Source organism: Chroicocephalus ridibundus, chromosome 3 (genome assembly GCF_963924245.1).
Source record: "Chroicocephalus ridibundus chromosome 3, bChrRid1.1, whole genome shotgun sequence".
NCBI lineage: Eukaryota > Metazoa > Chordata > Aves > Charadriiformes > Laridae > Chroicocephalus > Chroicocephalus ridibundus.
The window spans coordinates 61875716-61899407 of record NC_086286.1 but is presented as its reverse complement, the minus strand read 5'-3'; the positions used below and the strand labels follow the sequence as shown (position 1 = coordinate 61899407).

Below are 23692 nucleotides of genomic sequence, written 5' to 3'. Positions count from 1 at the left end.
AAAATGCTGCTAAGTATTCCTCACAGAATGAAAAGCATCAATAGAAAATACAGAATGAAAGAACCTCTCTTTCACACTGCATTCATTTGTCCAGGATCATAAAACACCTTTAGGTAAAAGTAGCATACTGTTTTTTCTGAGCAGTGAGTGCTGGTTTGAAGAAAAAACTCGATTCCTGTGTCACATAGTCTCTGTAGTTAGGTTACACAGCAAAAGCTTCATGGAACTACATGGTAAAAAGGAACGAATAGCCATATTGGTAGCGAGTTGCAATCATAAGTTACTTAAATACCCATATGCACGTGAAATAGGAATATTTTTGCATTGGTTTGTTACATCAGTAAGGAACTAGCAAATGATAGTGGCACAAGAACACTCACTGCTAATACAAGATTTATTCACTAAGTGAAATTAAATAAAAACATCCGCATACAGACAATCCTTACTTAAGAGTGGAGGTAAACTGCGTAACATTCTCATTAAGTGTAGGATCTTAGACTGTTAGTTTTCCACAAGTACATGAGCAATCCCATTTTCTTGACACCTATTCTTCCACAGCGTACTAGCTGCAGGTGGTTGTAGACTTCACTTTTTGCATTCAATACACCTAAATATTTATATGAGAAATATCTGTACCGAATCAGGAAAAAAAAAAAAAGTACTATAAAACATACCCTGAAAAAGTCATAGTTTATTGTAATTCCCATTATAAAAGCTGAGGGGAAAAAACACAGCAAGTTCATTTCAATAAATGGATGGAATTATTTTAATACAAATAACTTCGAATTGAAAAACGTGCAAGAGGAAATGACAATTATCATACCTATTTTATGAGCAGAAAGGACTAATCTTCTTGGATACAATTATCACTTATATGAGTCATTTGCTCACTTTTTTTCTGATATACATTCATAATAATTCACATCTGTTGCGCTATCCCAGACGTAATCAGAAGACAAAGATTGTTTAAGTTGTTTATCCACCATCACCAATTGTATGTTTCACAGAGTAGGCTTTCCAAATTTAGTATGAAAAGGACACAATTAGATTACAGAATAACTTGTAGAAAAATCCTCCACATTAGTTTATCAAAAAAAATGAAACATTATTTAAAAAAAAAAAGCTTGAGGATATGTGTGTGGGAGTTGCTCTTTATGCACTCTCGCTGAAGACAACAGCCTGTAACTTTTATTTACTGCACTGGTCAACAACTGCATTTTCACATTATCAGGTTTGCTGAGAAATACCACAACACTCTAATGTCCAGGTTACACATTTGATACAATATTTTTCTGAAAATGTGCCAGCTGCAATTCATAGACATTCCTATTTGCCAAGTTCAATGGCTTTTGCAACAGTTAAAAAATTCTAACGCATCAGAAAAACTTATTTACTGAAGGAACCATCTACAGCTACCAATTGATTATATAGGGCCAAAAGGCCAAACTTTTCATTCTGATGTAAGTGTACTCATTAAATGAGCATCATCTAAACACAAAACTGTAATTCTTCCAACGACTGCTTTATATCTAAAAATATCACTGCTGAATGCTGCAATTACATTTCTCAGCTGGAGACATCTTTCTACATTATTTTCTTGAATGCATAAGATCCAGGCTCACCAGTGTGCTAATCAGCTGCACTAAACTCTAAATGTGATCTAATTAACTAGAAAACTACTCAGATTTGGTTGGTGAGGTTTTTTGGTTTGCTTTCAAATCCAAGCATTTCTTAATCACCTTGTCTGCCCTCCAGAGAAAATACTCAAGAAAAAAGACAAGATGTTCAGAGGAAAAAAAGCCCTACCATTATAAAATATCCTTAGGTCCTGAAAACTACTACTTACTCTCAAAATAGCATGCTTACCCAGTAATTTCGTATGGATTCTGACTTTAAAATTTTCAGTCTTAAAACTGTTCAAAGGTAAGAATCACCTAGAGTGTATATTCTGGTCACAATGCAAGCCCTAAACATTTGAATCGTTCCTTACACTTAGCCTGTAATGAACTGGAGAAGCAGCTCCTCACCGTCAATTTAGCTTGGTGAAAGAAACAATTCTGAGACTCCTGTAAAGCTTGGTTCCCTGCACTGGGAAGTTCATCGCACAAAATACGCAGCCCTATTCGAATTAGGTGTGTTCTTCATCTTGCTGAGCTGCTTAGGAAAGATGTATGCATCAGAAGATATTCTTCCTTCCTAGATTACCAACAACTCTCTGTCAGCCCAAATCTGCCTCCTCTAAAATTCTTAACATTAACAGACCTTGTAGGAAAGAAGGATGAACACAGCAAGTGACCTCAAGAGTAATTCTTGTCACTAACTCTGATTGTTTTCTCTCTCATATAAAAAGTATTCGTTACAACATGTAAGCTACTAAATTGAACATATGCCATCTCTTTTTTTACTCACCTACGCAGTTATCACAAAGGCTGCAATGTGAGGCACGAGGTGGGCGGAAAATCTTGCAAGTAAAACAGTATTTTAGTTTCACTGTCTGTCCATTGATGATCACTTCTTTTGTTCTGGGAGGGGGGCGGTATCCTCCTGAACTGGAGCCATTTGCAATATCTAAACATGGAAATGGAAAGTGTTAAATTTTTCACATGAGCTATGGTGTACGCACAGAACTGTCCTTGATGGCGAGCTATAGCAAGTTTCAAATTTATATTAACACACTTAAACAACTTTTTTCCTTTCTCATTCTCCCAAAATAACAAGTAGCAAAAAGACAGTTAATTACAAATAGCATCCATAGTCAATTTGAATCAAAAAAAACTCCACCCAACCCCAGTTCTGAAATGCTGACAGCTACCTTGATCTCAAAACTCTTATACTCTCATATCCCCTAATAGTTCATAAAGAATACTTTAAAGACAACTGTGACTACTGGTGCAGGATGGTAAAATCTGGACAAGTTATCTTTAGCATTTTCCTCAATTTTTTTATAATTCCTGTAATAAGAAGAAGTCTCTCTACAAGTGCTGCAGATACTCTACAATCTAATATAAAATCTGCACGTTTACTTAAGCAACAGCAGCTCTGTCATTAGAGCTTGGCACATGGTAGAAATAAGATCAATCATCACTTTGAGATCTCTTAAAGCAATGTGATGCCATTCTGAACATGCTCCATTGTATCTCACAGCTCTTGCTGTTTCGAAGTTTGAAAATCTAACTCCCAGTGTTAGATTTATACATCTTGAAGTTTGTTGCATAAAAATAGTTTCCAACTACCTCATTTGGTACAAGTGGTGCCATTTGGGGTTTTGTTTGCGTGCTTGCTTTTATTTTAGGACATCAGCATTCATTTTTCCAGCAACTAAAGGACTGATTAGGCTAAATCATTAAAGTTCAATTTTGTCCTTTTAATACTCCCAAGCTGAGCTATACTCTGAAAGCTGAACATATAAAAGTGGTACCTTTTTCTCAGTTTATCTGTTCTTGTGTAATCACAATCAAACCAAACCACAGAAGTGAAAAAAACTCTAAATTATTACTTTTGGACAGGCATAAAAGGAAGAACAACAGGAAAGTAAAATAAACTGTTTTCCAATATGTGAATGAAATCACATTTCCAAGTCACAGTCACCTGCACAACTGTGTTTTAAGTTGTCCCCCTGACTTTCACGTTGGACAAGCATGGGGCTGGATGACAGGCTACTAAAAGATCCATGACTTTTATTTGAGCTCAGATTGTTAGAAATATCACCCACAATTACAACTTCTGCCAGGTCAGCAGACATTTACACAGCCTACAAACTACACGTTTTCAAAGGGGCAACCAGAAAGCCTCCTACCTAGCAAGGTATTCAAATTACTGACAGCATAGCTGTGCTAGCAAAGGTGTAATTATACAATATGCTAGATTTGGAAGCAAATCTAGCTTAAGAAGTTCCCATCTGTAATGTCCTCACCCAATCCATAAATCAATAAAAGTATTTGTGGGACACCACTGTAAACTTGACCATTGAAACAACTGGACTTCAGAAAACTCTCTTTGAGAAGAAGGTGGAAGGAGGGGAGCAATAGCTGAGAATGAGAGAATTTGGGTGTGAAGCTCCTAAGCATCCCTCATGAGAAAGAAACAGCAGCTTAGGAGCAGTCCACTGGACCCAGATGAAGTACAGACATTTGCCTGTGTTGGATCTAAAGCAGCCCCTGCAATGCTCCTGGGATGCTGGGCCAGGTCCTATGATCAGCACATGGAAGCACAGATTACTGTGTGGCTCCCAGCAATCAATAATACTGATTTTGACCTCAAGGCCAATACTACTTGACACAGTATTTTTGATGAAATAAATAGTACATTACAAGCTACTAGTGTACTTAAATACTGAAGCACAAATAGACAGTAAAAGTTGTTTAATGTGCAATATGGAATTTATTATTTTTTTTTTACAATTATGTTGTTTGAAAGAAACTCATTAATTAAACGATTGTGACTTTAAAGCACTCATGACACATCAGTTTGAGTTAAGAAATTTTTGATTTTTGCATTGTGATTTAGAACTAAGCTGGAAAGATGTTCTTTTGAGGGCATAGCACAACCATGCTTATACTATTTAAAGCTTTACAGAGGCATGGATGATTGCTAAATCCAGAACACAGGGAGGAATTTCTTGTCATTCAGAGATTACACTGAAAAAGCTTCCATATTTACAATGAAAACTTGTTTTCTGTAGAACACGTTATCATATGCTGCGTGAAATGCTGAAATAAATAACTTGTAGTACTAGTACAGATCTATATATGACAATACTTTTTAGGGGAGAAGAACACCATAGTAAGTTTTTGTTATTAGTACATTTGTTAGAATGCTAGAATTAGAACATTAGAACATATTTGTTATCATTTTTTTTGTTTTAGTTATGATCACTCAAAAAGATAAATATATTTCAATACACTGTATGTTCAGTGTACAATGATGTACTTTCAGACATCATCACGAGCAGGCTTGTAATATTCTTAGGACTTCTAAAAATCCATGGGCCTTACAAAGCACGGCATTATGCCCACTTCTGACAATACTCTGGTCAAGATAGACTTAAATTGTGAACAAAAAATGTAGGTCATTAGCCCTATTTAGCTTTTTATCCAATAAAGCACATAATGCATTCATTAATAACATGTTCATTATTAAACCAGTGATTTCCATTTGATACTCATACTCAAATTTAAGTGCATAATTATCAAAAAACACTAATGAAGTCCAAACTTTATATAGGTGTATCTTTCTATACTGCTAAAAATGCTGATGCGTTGAATTCCCTAAAATAACAATATTTCAAATTTTCGTCTTTTACATAATCTTATTATTCCTGAATATGTACGTAATAATCCAAAGAAAATTACTTAAACTAGTCAAGGTGAATTGATTAGAAGAAAACCATTCTTTTTTCTAATGAAACATTTATGCATAAAAAATGCCCATTGACTAAACCCAGTATTTCCCACCTTTCAAGAAGTTCAAATAGTGCACTGTATCTATTTTATTTTAAAATTGGCTCCAGTGGAATCTCAAAGGCAACTTCCCTCTTCTCTGGTGGAGAAGGGAGACTACTGGCCAGCCCATTATACTTACAATGCTGGTTTTCTAAGGGGATTTCCTTCCAAACAGTTGCAGAGAAGTTCAAGTTCACAGGGACAGCAAATCCTAGCTCTCTGAGGAAAATTAATCTCAAAATCCAAGGGTGAAAGCTGATGCAAACAAAATTAATGAAAACAGTCTTGCTGACTTTCCATAGAGTCAGGATTTTACCCACAATCCTAAATTGCACAAACCCGAAAGTCCCAGTCTTTCTGTTTATTAACAATTTTTTTTTCTGGAAATAAGCAACAGGGCAAGGCCAAATGTGCTTAGATTTAATCAGCTTTATCTGACCTAAATGCGCCAAACATGCCCTGGTCTCACAGTGATTTTTCAGACTTCAACTGGACTGCTCAAACTTGGGTTCTAACACAGTTAAATCTTTGAATATCCTTATATCTTTTAATATATGTGGTCCCTTTAAGGCATAACAAGATGAACCTTTAGAGAATCACCTTCACCAAATAAACCTCCGTTTGAAGACTACTTTTTACATTTTTCTCTTCCAATCTGTTACTGACACAGTAATGCATGTTATTTTACAGCAAGGGTAAAGTTTGCCACTAATGGGATTGCCTTCCATCCTCTCCGCTCTGACACGGTTTGTAACTTCTCTAGCAGCGTTAAATGTTCATGCACTAGATGGGGCTCCAGCATTTTTATTACCCTATTACAAAAACCCCAAACATACAATCCATATCCTTGCAGGACCAAGGTACCTGAAATGCTGCAAGAAAGTCACTCCAAGTATTTAATGGAGATACAGCACAGTCTAGCAACCTTCTCATGTGACAACAAACTCCACTTCAATCTCTCAAATTATTACGCTGAAAACAAATGGAAGGTGCTGTTTAGATGAGACACAGAGGCTGGGATTTTGTATACTTATCACCAGGATTCTCCCACTCAATCAAGCATTTGCTTTTTTGGTCAATTTTCTGAAGATCCTAGGACAAACAGTCTCTAGAAGGTCTCTCCATGTTGTCTCTACACAAACTTAACAGCCATATTATGCAAGGTTTGCCATCAACTTTAAAGGGACACAATTTCAATCTTCAAACAATATTATTAGAAAAGTTAGTAACTTGAAGTAGTTGTAAATGTTTCCTGCTAAGAAAAACAGAAAACGCAATGAAAAAAGATACCTTTATGTATGACCTATAGCATCGAAAAAAAACAAAACAAAAAAACCCCCAAAACCCACCAAAAAAATAATTAACCACCCTAAAACCTCTGCAAAAATGCAAATGTCCTCTAAGAAATGTCTTCCTCAGTGTTTAGCTACTTAAATCTAAGATATATGCTTAACAACAGTGAGCTACAAGAGGAAAGAGTAATTCTTTTAGGGAAAAGAACTTACTCAACTAACGTTTTCTTGTTTCCAGACAGTAATCTCGGGGACAAACAGTACTGGGAACCTGGCTTAGACTGAAACCAGCAGCTGCTAACTGCATGCTTCACATAATTCTTCTGATAGCCAAAAAGAGATACTGACCAAAGATTGCTCCCGACTTTAGATAAAAGACTTACTGCCTCGATTTCAGAAAAATTACTTTCTAAGAGTAGAATTGCATGATCTTCTTCAAATCTAAAACTTTATGTGAAAGGTATTCTCACTCCCTGAAATAAATGTAATCTTTAGTGATTTGCTGAGAGAAACAAGCATAGAGAGTAAGAGCTTTCTGAAAGACTTACCTGACACACAAAGTAACTTCACTAAATTTATTTTAAGGATATTGTTTAAAGCATCCAGTATTAGGTTTGACTATTTGCCTATCAATCTGGTATCCCGCATTTGGAGAGAAAGAAAAACATACCCACGTGGTACCCACAAGCGGTCTGTATTCATTTGTTCAGGCTATTGTCAATTCTATGAAATGCCTATGCTGTGGCACAGATTTGATTTTATAAGGCTCTAAAGAAATCAAATTGTGCATTTTAAAACAAATGAAAGGCAGGCAAGGAACTGTGCAGAAGTCTCAAACGTAGTCTTGAGCACCAAAGAAAATGAGAGAGCCAAGACAAGACCACCTTCCAGACATGGTGTAGCTAATTTGGGGCTTTTGAAAAAGCAGAAGAAAACAAGCAGAAACTGTGAACTGGCCTGAGCTGGTTGTACAGAATAAATTAGGTAGATATACATAAGTTAAGACAGTTACCCTGAAGAAAAATCCAAAGTATTTCCTTGCTATAGATGGGCCTTTTTAAGCCTGGAAGGATAAATTACCATGATCATCTTTTTATTTATCTGCATCATCTATCCAATGCAATAAAGATTGATATCGTGGAAGAACTGTTAATCTTGTATATGTATATGGACAAATGCTTTCCCATCTGTGAAACCCATTCTGCTGGGTATGGTTATACTTTTTAAGCCTTCATATCTAGAGGTTTATTATCCTATAAACGTTTTTCCACTTGAGGGGACTTCACACTAAACTAACTACAAGAGACACATACCATAACTGCAAAGAGGTTACAAAATAAGGCTGCTCCTAGTTTTCATATTCCCACAGAAACAACAGCCCCCTCAATATAGTATTTTGTGCGGTCACAGAAAACGTGCTTATATGTACCATGAAAAGGATGCAACTACCATTGGGGTTGCCCTGGAAAAAATTACTTCAATTTTCATGAAAGTTATAATTGAAGTAAAAATACTACATCAACAAGTATAATTTCCTATTTGGGGGGTGGGGAGAAGGTCCTGCTGCATTTGAATGAAATTATAGCACTTTCATAGTAAATAAGCCTACATTATCTTCAGTGATTTTGCATTATACAAGCCTCATGCATCTAGTTGCTTTTGTTCTATTACTTTATAAGAAAAAATACTGAAGTACTTTAAGAACTATGCACCTTCCGTCTCTTAGGCCAAACACATATATTTTTTAAATATTTCCTTACAGATAATGTCTTCTAGACTACTCTGTTTTATGCCTTCTCCTTGAGTTTCCACACATGGTGTCAAAAACTGGACAGTGAACTGAGCCCTCTTCATCACTAGGTATTGCAGAATGTCGCTTCTCTTGGTTTATGTAATGACTCTTCTTCCAACGCATCTCAAAGAATTTCCATCTTTTTTCATGATACCACGATGCTGACTCAATCTGTTCATTGATAATAATCAAGTCCTCTTTTACTGTATCATTCACTAGTTAGCGCCCTTTTCATTAGTATTTGATTTCCATTTGTAATCGTGCATTTTGTATTTGTTCCCCAAATTTGATAAGGCTATTTAAAGTATATAATAAATAAGTAAAATCAAACCAAGTGCTTGCAAATTCCCCCAACTCAGCATCAAATTCTGAGTTAAGCATATTCCCTTTTTCTTGAGCCCACAATCAGACTCTGCAAGATCCTACTTGATCACTTACCGTTTGCCACCAGAATGTCTTTCCAAAAAGTTGCTCATTGACTTTGTGGAAATTTCATCTAGACTTTATTTCTAAAATTTATATAGAAAGAATCCTATGCAGGACAGCATGAAGATCTCTATCATAGACAAAATTCAGCACATCTGATTCTTCTTTTCCACCAAGACAGTTACTCTTTCAATGAAGGACATCAGTTTGATTACACTTGATTTGCTCTTGAAATACTTTTTTGCTTGTTTTGAGTCTTAAAGGGCCATAAAACCCACCCCCTGCCAGCCCCAATTCTTACAATTTGATCATTTAGCAGTTTGCTCCATGTCCTTCCAAACAGAGAATAACTTCTAGCGATAGAACAGACAGATTTCTATTAGAGTAGAATACCAGATAAATAGATACGGATACAGTACAGTAGACTGCCAGATTTTTGGTTTTAACTACTACTTTCCCTCTTCTGACCTGCACTTCCTATCAGCTGGCAAGAAATGTGCAAGTTCTCCTCTGAGATCAGAGTGTTGAATCCTTCAAGATTGCCCTCCCTTACCTCTCATTTCCCAATTGCACAGTATGCTTTCAGCTTCTCTTTCTTGTTCCGACCTCTAACAGAGCCTGTCCTGTTGTCTTCCACTGTTCCTTGCTGGTTGTTACTGACTTTATTCCCCTTTTCCCTTTCTGACACTTTTCCTATATCCTTGTGCTACCTCTTTATACTCACCTTTAGAAACTGTCTCCACTTTTGATACAAGTATCTTTGACTTGCAAACTTCATAAAACTACTAACAGGCAAAATGGCCTCTTACTACACTTCCCAACCTTCCTCTGTATGAGGATAGCTTGATGATGTACATTTGATACAATATTTTTTCAATAACAGAGGTCCTTTTTGCTTTGTGGACAAGTGCTTTCCATTCCTGTACCTGCTGGTGGAAACATCAGCAGCACAGCTCTGTTAGTCCTCTACCTTCATCTGGGCAAATGTGATAGCCTAGGTGGAAACATGACCACTCTTTTACCAAAAAAGTCACTTGAATGAATGGAGTACTGACAGTTTCTTTAGAAGGTCTTATTTTGAGACCTCTTCTCCTTACTCAGCTTGTCCTATTCTATGCTTTTCGACATACAAAAATAAAAGCTCAATAAAAGCTTTAAAATAACTTTAAAATGGCGTTCTTAAATCAGAATTCCTCATTTTGGGACTTAACAGTTTCTCACTGCATCTGAAGTAATTTCTGTGAGGCTACTTCCCAAAGAGACAGGGAGGGGAGAGAAAGTCTCAAGTACCTAAGAACAGCTTGAGTAGGGTAAAAGCCACAGAGTGGACACGTTACATGCACCAATTTAGAAAAGAAACAATTTGGTAAAGGCATTATTTTTAGGTGATTTATCTTAAGAATCTCTTGCCTAGAAGGATATTACTGTTAACCTTGCATCCCATCTTTAGAAGGTGCCTCAAGTTCAAAGGCACAGCAAAGTCCAAGGCAATCAAACCAGAATTATAGTTTGGAGCACATAGAAGTTTTCTTTTGAATCACGGGAGCCATCCAGCTTTTCCTGCTGCACGGATGCCACTCCACTAAGATACATTTTAATGTGCCCTAAAAAGGGCACATTAAAAAAATATATTTCAACAGTACAAAGGTGTTTCTTTCTATTTCCATTGTTGATTCCAGAACCAAAATTTCAGGGCAGAAGGATTTGCTATAGCTACCTAGCTTGTTCCTCTCCATTAAACTTGCCATAAGCCCTCATGTTTGGGAACTTGAGCCCCAAACTCTGCATTTGCTGACAATATAGTTCCTCACTTCAAGACTCCATTGTGCCTTGTTGGAAGACTGCTGGTTTTGTTACTGCTGAAGAAAGCACAGTGGGTTTGATCAGCCCAGCAGTCTGAACCTCTGAAGCAAGTCTTGTGCTACCATTTAAAAAAAAAATAAAATTGTAAACACAAGTTCTGAAACAGTCACACATGGAAACATTTTGACCATCCTAATCAACTTTTTATTAAAATCTCTGTCTTTTTTCAGTATCCAATTTATATTTTTCATTTTGTATTTAGCCAAAACTGTGTATCTGATAGACTCTTTAAAGAAAAAAATCATTATTTTCAGCTGATTTAAAACAACTTATTTCCTGACACAGATCAATGTTTCTTTGAACACAGAGCAAATCCTTGAACACGAACCCATGCCTGTAATTTAAACTAACACTGGTACCCTTATTCAAGGTAAAGGATTCCTTGAAAGAGATTAATTTAGACCATAACACTGATTAGGAAAAGGTGCCAAATGAATGCTTCATTATATTTTTCCATATTTTCACTCTTAAAAAAAAAAAAAGACTTGGTGAGTTTTTGTAGCCTAAGCTATATACCATATTAATGAGGTTTTCAGATGCTTAAGCAAGATGATTAAACCCCTTCTGAAACTCGGATCAATAGCGAACATTTTAATACCTCTATCATATTAGAGAATTTGAAGAAAGGAGCTGAAACCTAGCACATGCTGTAGCCTTTGAGCTTAGCATTCAACTTTTTCTACACAAATTTTGCCAGAAGAAAAGTCGGGGAGGAGGGAGAGACGGGCAGCGGGGAGGTCGCAGTTCAGATATCCACAGCAGCAGCTTGTTAAGAGCTATAGAGTTAACTTTCAGATTTCTTTCCTGCAGAGCACGTTAACTCGATTTATGAACAGATTATGAACACTCCATCACTCCAGAGAAACTAAGGATGTCATGTTCCAGCAGAACTGGGTTTACTGGAGACTGCTATGGTCAAGCACTCAGGGCAAGGAATCTGTCTCTCCCTTGTACCACCTCCACAAGAAAAAAGAGGAACCTGCCCAAGCCAGAGAAAGGAAAAGCTTTGGGGAAATCCCATTGCTGAGTAAAAAGCCGAGTGGAAGGAAGGACCAGAAAAAGAGGAAAGAGTGACAGACAGCAAAAAATGCAACCAAGTAGGATCCACATAAGAGCCACGGAGGCAGGGCTGAACACAATTATAGGAAAGACATGGCAGAACTCCAAGGTGTATGTACCTAACAGATGCAATACAAATAAGAGGTAGAAAAGAGATGCAGAGAGGACTCTAAACACCAGGAAGCACAGGATTCTCCAGAAACAGGAACCAAAACCCAAAGAACTTTTTGAAACAGACTGCACTAGCTTGTTTCTGTGCCAAGGCCCTAATTACAATGCATTTTTATAGTGCTGCTTTCTGCCTTACCTGTCTAGGTTTTTGTTACTCAAAGAACAACTTACTGCTCCTTTTGATATATTTTTTTTTGTCTTTATAGCCACAGGATTATGAAAATAATGCATCTAAGCCACTTTCTATGCCAATTAGCAAGAATTCATAATACCTCATCCTTTAAATGGAGCCAAGCATACACCCAATTAATATTTACAGCCTGCCATTCTATAGGAATAGAGAATTAAACTGCACATCATAAAAACTCTAAAGTGACCATTACACCATGTCCATTTCAAAATCATGGATACAATTAAATATTGCAGATATAGGTACTGGATGTAAAAACCAAGGAATTAATTTGCTGTGGTTAAATTGGGAAAAATCCTTGAATAAAAGCATATTTAAAACATGATTTACAGAATGCTCAAGATTTCACCAAGTAGATGGATACCGTGGTGAAAAATGTCTGCCACAGCAAGATAACTAAATCCTAATATCTACTCTGCAACAACTCACTTGCAGTCTCATTTAGCAGACAGTCACCATTATCATCTTTATACGTAATTACTGGAAAGGTGAATTTCCATTAGAAAGCCCATCTGTTTTACATAAAAAGAATAGGTTATACAAGTTTTTGTTCTGAATTTTTCCCCCCAATCATTATTACTAGTAGATAATTGGCAAGTAAATTTCAGTAGCAACTTCATTAATGGATTTTAACTTCATTTTCTGCCTAAGGGACTCAAGAAATTCCAAGAAACAGACACAGAAATGGAAAAGTACCTACACAGAGATGACAGGGAATGTAGGACAGTACCTAGATGGTTACTAATATTCTTTTCAGCATCTTATCCTACTCTTTGTTCCTTTCTCAAATGCAGGTGCAAAAGTTTCCCACTGTATGGGAAGATTTTTTGTCATTAATTTTCAAACAGTTTAAGAAATTAGGACTATGATTATTCTATAGCTGAACTATCAGCCACCAGTATATGAGGCACAATTCAAAACACCGTATCTGTCTTTCCCTTCTAAATTGATGACCATCTGTTTTTACTCAGCAAACTGTTCTCAGTAAGGTAAGCAACAACAAGTATATCCTTACTTTAATCACACTTAAGAAAAATTCCCTCAAATACATTTTTCTTCACATACGGTTATGCTCCAGCTTTTTCCTTACAATGATCTCACAATATAGTAGGAATAAAATATTCTTTCAATCATGAATACTTGTCCCATTACAGAGAAAAGGCAACAAAACAAAGCAGAACACCAGCAGTAAGAAGCCCAACAATCTGCCTGCAAGTCTTGAATCTAACCAACTTTGAAATCCTATCCTTAGCCAGAAATAAGTTTAAAGAAATTTGTTAATATAAAAAGTGAAAGAACAGGTCAACAGGCTCAGACACAAATGTCTTCCCTTCTCCTAGTTCTGGTTTAAATATGCTTCACAAGTCCAGACTCCCATACAGTGTCCTTCTGTGGTGCTCCAGCCTTTTCCTAATGAGAAGTTTTTCTGATTAGGTACAGCAGTGGCCCAAACCATTCTTCTTTTCTAAGAAGGTAAAAGGCCAGCTAACACAAATGGGTTGGTTGAATGAAGTACGATGGTATGTGAATTGTCTAGTAGCAATAGGTGATAATTTAAAAACAAGTTCAGTATTAATCTAACAATAGTTAAGCTTTCATTTTTAGATTACCTTTAAAAGCCAAATTTAATAAAGGTGAAATTTAATGGAAAGATACAACTTTTTTTCTCTTAATGTTCATGTTTTATTTTCTTTATAAAGCAGCACTGCTTCCTTTATTAAATGTCTTAAGTAACTCATATCAGGTATGATAAACTTCTTTTATTCTTTGGAAATGGCTTAGATTCTGTTACTTATCATTAGGACAGCAGAGATCAGGATGATGACTGGCAAATTAAGACCACTTGTGCCTTACCACAAGAAGAGAAAAAATAGGAGTGCTGGGATTGCTGGAGTGAAACAGCTGGGAGAGGTACAGAGGCAGACTCGTGAAGTGTAAAGGTTTAACAGAAATTTAAGTTCCTCAAGTAAATCTTATGGAAAGTTATTCAATTAGAAAGATATTCTTATGATTTCACATATCTAATAAATATATTTACCTTCCAATCATAAAGCATTTTGCTGGGAACTTCAGTACTGAAATAGGTAAAGAATTTCCACTGCTCCCCAAATATTGCGTTAACAAAACTGAAGGAAAAGACCATTTTAAAAAACACAAAATACTCATGAGCCACCACAGTAATTACAGCAGTAATAACAGTATACAGGAAGCTCTATTTCAAAATGTCTCTTTCTGGAAAACTCTAAATTTAACACAATTGTTTATCTACAAACTATAACACAATTTTATGACATAAAGAGGCATTCCTTTTTGGCAACACTAAGGAATATACCTGCCTGAGCTCCATCCTCCTCCCACAAGTTATTCCTACAGAGAGAATAACTTTTTTTTTGAGAAGAGGTGGGGGCAAAAAGGAGAAAGGAGGGGGGAATCATGATTTTCCCACATTTCCCGAAATAGTTCTGAGATGCTTTTTTTCCCCCCGCTCTCCATGCTTTGCTTCCCAGCTATAAAAATAATGCTATCATCCATTATGGCAACTTGCACATTTCTATGCAGCACATTATATACTCAGTATTTGCTTCTGAAAAACGTTTGCAGTGACAGCACTGGCAAAAGCTAAAAAACAAGTTCTAAAATCAGTCTTCCTAAGAAATCTGTTAGTTTTCTCAGCAACACAAATTTGAACTTTGGCATCTGTTTTCCACATATCTGAATTCTGTGAATATTAGGAATTCTTACACAAGCAAGGACTGAAACTATTGTGTTTGAAGAGAATTCCAGTACCTCAGTATAAACACATTCCATATCCGTTTTTTTTGGTTTTTTTGGAGCGTAGTGAGAATACGGCTTCACAATACTCCTCCATTTCTGATTTAATTTCTTTATGGCATGTAAGGGCAGGTTGACTGTAGATTTTCTTTTTAAATAATCCAAAGTGCCACATCGGAAAGGGAGCGAACAGAAAAAAAAATTATATGAATTTAAATTAATCCATCTGGGATTGAGCTATCTGGGTCATCTAGGATCTAACATTTTTTTTCTTCCCTGTATACTCCGTAGAGTATGGTCCTTGCCCAAAGCTAAGTCCTGACTGGCTAAATGTAACCTTCTTCCTGTCATGGCAATGACAGCTGGCTCCTGGCTCTGCACAATAAGTCCAAACAATGTATAAAAGCAATTCTTCCTGAAATGTGAATGCCAACAGAATACGCTTGTTTTAAAAAGCTACACCAGGTCTATTTGGTGAACTACACCTCCCAGACTTCACACACCCATGAGAAAAGATTTCCTTCCCACAAAGCTCAAGAACCACGTTACACAATCATTAGTTCCCAAAGCCTCAAACCTACTCAAAGAGCATATGGAGTAAGTACAATTAGCTGCTGCACATAGAATGCTTCAAATGCGTTGATCCCACTTCAGAACTCAAATCCAAACGCTTTGAAAGACAAAAAATGCTATGTAATACACAGACACCTTTTTAACTTAACACAAAACGTAGTATAACAGCTGTGGCCAGGACCTTCCAAATCTGGTGAAAGAAAATTATGTCACTGTAGTGACAATCAATAAACTCATCACTATATTTTGAAATCCTGCTTCTTCTTAAAATAATCCATACCAAAGATAATGCATGTGTTTCCAGAAAACAAAACCATTCATCCCTCTGACCGCAGTTTTCTCAAACTAAGCCCTTAAGACAAGATTTTTTAAATCACAATGAAACCATTAGATTCAAACAATCACTAAAGTATGTATGTATTTAAAAACAAACTTAGGACCTTTCCTCTGCTAAAGGTTGATAAAGGCCCAAAATAGTGTATACAAGGCGTTACTTATTTCTGTTTTACCTTAACAATATTTCTTTGTCCAACAGATCTCTCAAGTGGAAGATACAGCTTCACGATGTGCTTACTGTCTCTTAACAGCTAAGTAAGAGGAAACCAATGCCCTATTGTTGTTAACATTTTGCTATTTTGACATGAATTCTCCTATCGTTCCCACTTACTGGCATGGTTCACAGTGTGATTTTGGTGCGTACAAACTACACTTGCTTTCTGAGGAAGCTAAACCAGAACTTCTGCTCCATGTGTACACCAAATTAACTCCGCCCCATAACATGGTGTTAGAGCCTAAACCAATAACTTTGCCCCTCAGACATTTTCACCAAGGCTTTGTGGAGAAAATATAGTCTAGATAACCAGAGAAAACCTACTCAGAAGTAAACCCCTCAAATTCATGCTCTACTGCATTAACTTATTTGTCACAGTAAACAAAGCCTAAGACTGTACTATAGTATTAAACATCAAGGACCCTGCAGGTATTTTTCCTGTGCTTGCATAAACCTGTTATCTGTATTTTCAATTATATGAGCAAGTGTTCCTCAAATTGCTTCAGAACATGGGATTTCCTTTGACTATCATATCAAAGCACGTATAGTAGCCTTTAGTAAGCTTAAGTAGCTTACTAAAAAATAAGCAAACAAAACCAGTGTCCATGAAGCAACTCTGCAAACTCATCCTGTTTTTTCTTATCCAGGTAGCACATTTTAGCTATTCAGAATTTTGTAGCTGTAGAAATTCCACAACTAGAACTTAGTTAACAATTCTCTTGATAAATGAGGCTGATTAAAATCTAGCTAACTCTACTTTAATTGTGCTGGCTTTACACAGATAAAAAAATAGTAACGTTTTATTACTGTTAATGAAGAAAAATCTTCCCAAGACTGCATCAATTTACAAGACTGTATATTAACACAGAGACTTATCTGACCCTTTCACAATATAAATAACAACGTAATTAAATTCAGTTAAACTCTAAGGGTACATTACTCTAAAAGATGCACATTTGTAGAGCCTTTGAAATATCAGCTTTCTTGCCAAAAACACTTTAGAAAGTACTCTCTTGTGTACCACAGAGACTTCTACCATACTTGCTGAAAAGTATTTACAGTAATGACTATCACTCTCCAAGGCCAGGATTTTGTTTACTGTCTTTCTTGGTGAAGAACCGATCAACCATCTTTCCACAGGAATCACTGCAATGTCATCAGACATTACAGCTCCAGAACAATTACTGTGGCAAGATAGGAGTATCTCCTCCCGTGAGCAGAGCAGCACACTGCCTTCACACAGTACATGCACCCTCGGGAGGAAAGCGAAGAGACAACAGACCTTCAGTGTTACCTATTTGTCTCTCTAGATCTGCTGCTTCATCTGGTGTTGCACGTGGGAGGACACCAGGATCACTGAAACTAGTACGCAGCAGGGTCCCCATCACGAAAAAGAAAAGAATCCCACCAATTGCAGGTATAGCAGGTGTAATCTTCTCCGACAAATATGGACAACTGGAAAAAGAAAAAAGATAAAACATAATCAATAATAGTGCAACTTGCTCTCGAAAACTGTTTACCATTATAAATGCATATGAAGAATTCACTTTCTTCTATTGATACGTTACTTGTCTTGGAACGTTTATTGAAGCTGAAATTTCTGTTTATGTGTTCATCACCCTTTGAAATTTCTCATAATCTGTTTAATATAATAAAGGTCCAAATAGTATAATAATGACCTCAGTAATATGCAATAGTAATTTACAAAAGAAAATGTTTTTATTACAGGCTATTATAAGTACATACATTTGTTCATCTATTGCTCAATTATGTAAAGAAAATTGAGGGGAGGGGAAGGGCAAATAATCTGAAGATATTCAGCAATAAAATGCAAAGAACATTACATGATGAAATAAGCCATACTGAAACAAGGTGATTAAGTCTATAAAATGAATTTATCATCCATCACAAAGATGGTGCTCAAGCACTTACACCTGTGACACATTTCCTTAATAGCCTTAGTAAATATCAATATTATAACACGACTACTGGTTCTCTTTCTTAATCTATTTCTTATAACTTGGTAAGCTTGTTTACTCATTTGCAAAGCAAGACAAGTACAAACAACAGTGCAACACACCTGGAAACATACAATCCAGCTGCAATATCAACAGCCCTTTACCAGCACAAAAAAAAAGGCTCTACGGTTACCAGACTTACAATATACACATAGGGCTTAAGACTGGATCACAGTTTTAGCAAGTTTTCCTCTATGCTTCACATGTAATAAAAACAAAATGGACAGAAGCATTGGAATCTAAACAACACACAAATGTAAATATCTCTTTACAGCTGTGCAAAAAGAGAGCATATGAACACTTCGACATTACACAGTATAACACTCCCGTTAATCCGAGTCATACAATAAGCACTGCAGGGCCTTAGAAAACACAGAGGCTGAAGACTCTCTTCAAAGCTTTGATATGAAGTAGAGGGGACAAAACACACAGATGGCTTCATGCATTTCTGACGTCTGCATGCAAAGTCATAAAATAAGCCTAAAACCAACATAAGTTGAAAATCATCAAGTTCTAGGCCTTAGGGCTTCATTTGAAGCTTCTAAGTATCAATCAAGCTTAATTAACGTAGTCTTCCCTGTTTCTGCTGACTGCCTTACATGATCATGCAGACGTGCAAGCTTTTGCACTGCAAGTCAGTTAACCTCGATGGAATGTTAACTCTGAGCAAGTGATGACAATGTCAACTTCACTGTCCATCACTTCTGCTGACAAGATGGCGAGAGAATGGAAACACTTTTCATACCAGCGACCACGTACCAAGCATTTATGTCCCTGCATAATCCTGTTACATGTACTTGGCTGTTCCATAGAACGCCGCGGGTTTCACCGATGCAGTGAGTCCAAACGCATTACACGGCACATCATACCACCACTGTGAGTGGAATTCATCTTTTGCCCTACATCAGTGTAATATTACAGGTGTAACAAGTTACAAAAGATCAAAGAGACAACTCGGTATAAAAAAAAAAAACCGTGAGGGGCAAGAGATAGTGTAGTTTCACATAATGAATAGACTTTAAATACTAGGAAACGTACTTCAGATGCACATTTCTAGAAAATCTGTTTCAGTGCTAACTAAAGGAAGCAGCAGCAAGACAGCTGGTAGATATAAGCTTTGGTCCCTTCATGTCAGAGAAGTCAGAGTGAACAACCAAAGAGAAGCTTTCATACCACATAAGCGTCGTACTGCTCATTTTATTTCTTGCCACAAAGGATTACTGAAATCAAAACTACTGTAATATGCTCAGACAAGAGTACAAATAGGCTGCAAGAACGTATTTTAAAAGGATTATGGAGAACATGTACATTAATGAACACTAAATATAGCACAGTGCTATTACTCTTCTATTGCATTATTCATTACACATACCAAAGAAATTGCAACTGTGATGAAGTCTGTTGACCAAACAAGAGCTGTATGTGTGCATAAGGTATCATGAGATAATCTCAGGGCAGCCCAGTACGCGCAATACAATTTAGACAGGTGCCAACGCAAAACCAGCAATGGCGTCTACCTAATGAACTTAAATTCTCAGTGATGCTCAGACGTCAGAAACCTAAGGGCCATCATGACAGTGACATGTTTTGCTTCAACAAAAATTTCATAGAGAATCAGCAGAAAGAGCAAATTCCTGCACTGAAATACTAAGAAAGCCTTGCATTGCTGAAAAGTGATGATGTCATTATAGTACAAATGTATAAAAATGTTTATCTCTGCTTTGCTGAACCAAGTCCATCTGCAGTGAAAGAAACCCAGCAACCACTCTCAAAGCCCTGCACACTCTTCACCATAGGCAAGTGTAAGGTAATCTGCTTCGTCTAAAGGTGTTTTCGGGGCTTAACACCCTGTATTTGATCAACTTTGACTTGGAATTACTTCTGTAATAACATAGAAAAGACCAAAGATGTCATCTTTGGCAACTAATGCTCCACCTAATGCGAAATTATTTCAAGCTGAGAAACCAGCACTTACAGATTCAGACAGTAAGCTTCAGCAGGACCATTCAATCTAGTCTGATTTACTTATGAACAGACATATATCATTACAGAGGCCTGCAGAGAGCTCAATGATATCTATCATTTTAAAAGGTCCAATTAATTTTTCAAATTCCTGTCAATTATATTTTAAAAAATAGATACTGTATACAGTATTTTTTTCTTTATGTCTGTATTAAAAAAAAAAAAAACAACCAAAAAAACCCAGGCAAAAACCCCCTTAATATCTCATGGGTTATTAAAAAATCCACTAGAAGTGGTTTCAAATTTAAAAAGTGGATTTTAGCTTAAAACTGTCAATACGTCTGTGGAAATGCACTTTATATTCATATAACTTACATTTGCATGTTTATATAACAAATGTATTCGTACTGTTATGTTAAATCAATATTATTTTAAACAATTTGTTTTAGTGTTGCTACTTTTGGAATTATCAAATACTGTACACAGAAAGAGTTATTCCTAATATTTGCTCAAAATCCTTAATTAATTTGCTTCAAATGAATTGCATCACTTCAGGCATCAGCTTTCCTCAGTTATTAGAATAAATATCTTTCTTGGATGGTATTTTCAGTGAGTTCTTAAAGTAAGTATTAGCAGGTGTTTCCTGACAGCAAACTTCAGAACTTTGATGCAGAGGCACTCCCCGTGCAGAGGACCGTCCGTCTGCAGCACCACTTACGATAAAACAACATAGAGCTCCAGAACAAATCTCTGTCCTACTGCAGAGCAAGCAGTGACAAACCTTTTAAAATAAGCACTTGGTAACTACTAGATGTGAACTGACATCTTCCGTTTACATCTTAGACACAGTGCAACAATTGTCCTTAATTGGTGTCTGTAATGATAGCAAGTACTGCCTAGGTCCACCCCAGAAAACAGATTTTTAGGAAGAATTACTTGACCATAGAACCCACTAGAAATTGTTATGTGGAAATAGCTTCTTCAGAAAGTAATGTTTGGATTTGTGCATAGCAACCAGAAACAACCTGAACTTTTGATTTAATTAATAGAGGTGCTTCATACAAATCAGCACTGCTTTTTGCTTGGTTTCTCAGCTGCTTTTTTGAAGCATCATGTGAAAGCTTGCATGAGCGTAGGAGGGAAATAAAATCTGCTGGAAGACTAGTCTGTCACAGCCAGATAAAAATAAAAACACAATGGCATTTAAGAGATAATTATCAAGCATCACCCTCATAAACGAAGGATGCAGGGGAACAACAAAAGTAATTCTTACCATCCAGCAGCCCTCTTAGCTGTGTATCCATGCTCCCTGTGGCTACCGAGATCAGCAGAAAAATACACGTAGTATTGTATTGAAGAGCACACACAGTGAGAGTCCTGCAACTTTCAAGCTCTTTCATTAGAAAAGGGGGGGCGGGGGGGGAGAAGCCTCCTTAAGGTCTTTCCAGGAAAGATGAAGACTCTCCTGAGCAGTTCACTGCCAGTTGTTGTTATTCTCTGATGGGGAGATACAGTAACTGACAAATCTATCCAGTAGGGATAATGGGGATTTGGAGAGAGTCTTACTTGGAAAGAAGCTAACCCTGTAGTTACAAAAAACCCCATCAATAATAAATACAGCCACTTACTAAAGAGCACAAAAAAGAAAGGGTTTTATACCTATGAGAACCTGGAGAGCTTGCTTCTATTTGCTAAACTGGCGGGCAGAAGACAATAAAAGTAGAGATTTTATACAAAGATGTAGTATCCAACACACTTAATTACACTAATTAAAAAAAACAAACCAAGAAAAACCAACCATGCCTGTTCATCTTCCTACATCATCAACTTAATTCACATTTCTGCAGGTATTGCCTATTTACTATACCAGTAGCTACTGGTGTGCAGGTGGTGCCCAACACAAAGAGAAGTGGCTCGCGCTGCGAACCCTGCGCTCGGTTCCACATATTACAAGTTAACATCTGAATGAGACTGTGCTGCTTTCTTTAAACTAATCTAAAGAGCTTGTTTTTTGTCCTTCCACTCTTATTTACAGCTCCTCTCAGCTTTTCATTCCTTTCAAATCTACCACATCATTGCTCCAAGTCACTCGGTCCCAAACTTCTGACCTTACACCAACACAAAACTTCATCAGGTTTTTTTGTGAGTCAAGTTAGTTTACTAAAATGTACGAAAATGACACCATTTTGTTGACTTCTTTTTCCACCTCTTTAACAATTCAAATATGCACTTGGAAAGGAGCGTTGATATCAGCATCAGCACAAGGCAAGAGAGACAGAAGCACACACAAAAACTAGAAGGAGAAGAAAACTGGGATGGAGGGAGGAGCCCTCCATTTCAGCAGCTGTCAGTAAGGTTTTCATGCAGATCCCTGCCTCTTGTGAAACTACATTCTAACCTTGACCTCTTTCATTTTAGAGATGGCCGCAGAATACCCATACAGATAGATTAAAGGCAAATCAAGACTCTGGGCTAGAAGAACAAAAACGGCTTATAATTTACTTTTCTAATGACAAGTTACCAGTTTAAAGAAAGCAGCCAAAGACGTGAGCATAGACCACAACACAGTGGAAGATGCAAGGATGGGCAAAACACGAGCGCACAGCAAGGACTTTAAAGGCTGCTGCCTGACAAAGGCAGTAGGAAGAAAAATGGGACAAAGAGAATGATCAGCGTGAAATAATTTCACTGCTGTAGGGTTTGCAGGGTTGTCACTGTTTACTTGTTTTCCAGCAGAATCAACTAGACAACAACTACATTTCACATTGCTGTTGGGAAAAGCGTTGGCAAAGTATAAGGAGGTATAAAAAGAATCACAGAAGCACTTTTAAAGACTGCACTGTGGATTCTCACATATAACACGGGCTTCAACCTGCTACAGATAACTTCAAAGGTACTGTACCTATGATATTTAACACTCAGAATTGTAAGAAGCATGGTATAAATTTTCTCATTGTATAGCTGTAGCTAATGCAGAAAATAATACCACAGAAAAGAATACATAACTAATTTAAAGACTAGAAGAATAATAAGAAAAAAGAATGTTTGAATGTACCAGTTCTCCAGTCAGTATTTTTTGAGATGCTCATATGTTTACACCTCCACCCCCACCCTCAAATCCCAGCATCCTACAACCACCTCTTTGACAGGACCTTATTTTAAAGTTAAGGTGAAGAGACTCTTAAGAAAGCTCTGACACAAGAAAAAGGTTATAATAGGAAACAACTTGCAGTGCATTAACTAGTTAATTCTTCACAAGCATGCTGTTGGCACGCAGAAAATGTGTTGCAATTTGAGTATAGATTAGTCCAAATAACATTACATGAAATGCCTAACAAGATTAGCTAGGGAAGTTCTGCATTAGTTTCCTATATCTGCCTAGTTCTTTTGTACAGCCTTTAAAATTCCTATTAGAATTTTCAAGAGATATTAAGGAAACCACAAACTAATTTCAATGTGATTTGAAATTTGCTTTTAAAAAATTGATTTATTTCGTTATTCGTTTGTATGTTTTTAACTACTTTTTAACATCATACACTCCCTCATTTCTGAATGGTCAATCAGTTTCAAATACTTATTTAAT

At 36.7% G+C, this 23692-nt stretch overlaps 1 protein-coding gene across 5 annotated transcripts in view; it reads right to left on the bottom strand.

The window, feature by feature from the left end:
- ZDHHC14 (zinc finger DHHC-type palmitoyltransferase 14) overlaps nucleotides 1-23692 on the bottom strand; it is a 114499-nt gene that overhangs the window by 35757 nt on the left and 55050 nt on the right. For 3 of the 5 annotated variants that reach the window (XM_063329387.1, XM_063329389.1, XM_063329385.1), the window contains exons 2-3: nucleotides 17412-17584; nucleotides 2410-2568 (exon numbers count right to left, since the gene is read on the bottom strand). In XM_063329387.1, coding sequence (XP_063185457.1) covers nucleotides 2410-2568; nucleotides 17412-17584 — 332 coding nt within the window. The remainder of the gene's footprint in view (nucleotides 1-2409; nucleotides 2569-17411; nucleotides 17585-23692) is intronic. The other 2 variants (XM_063329388.1, XM_063329386.1) reach the window with 1 other exon arrangement.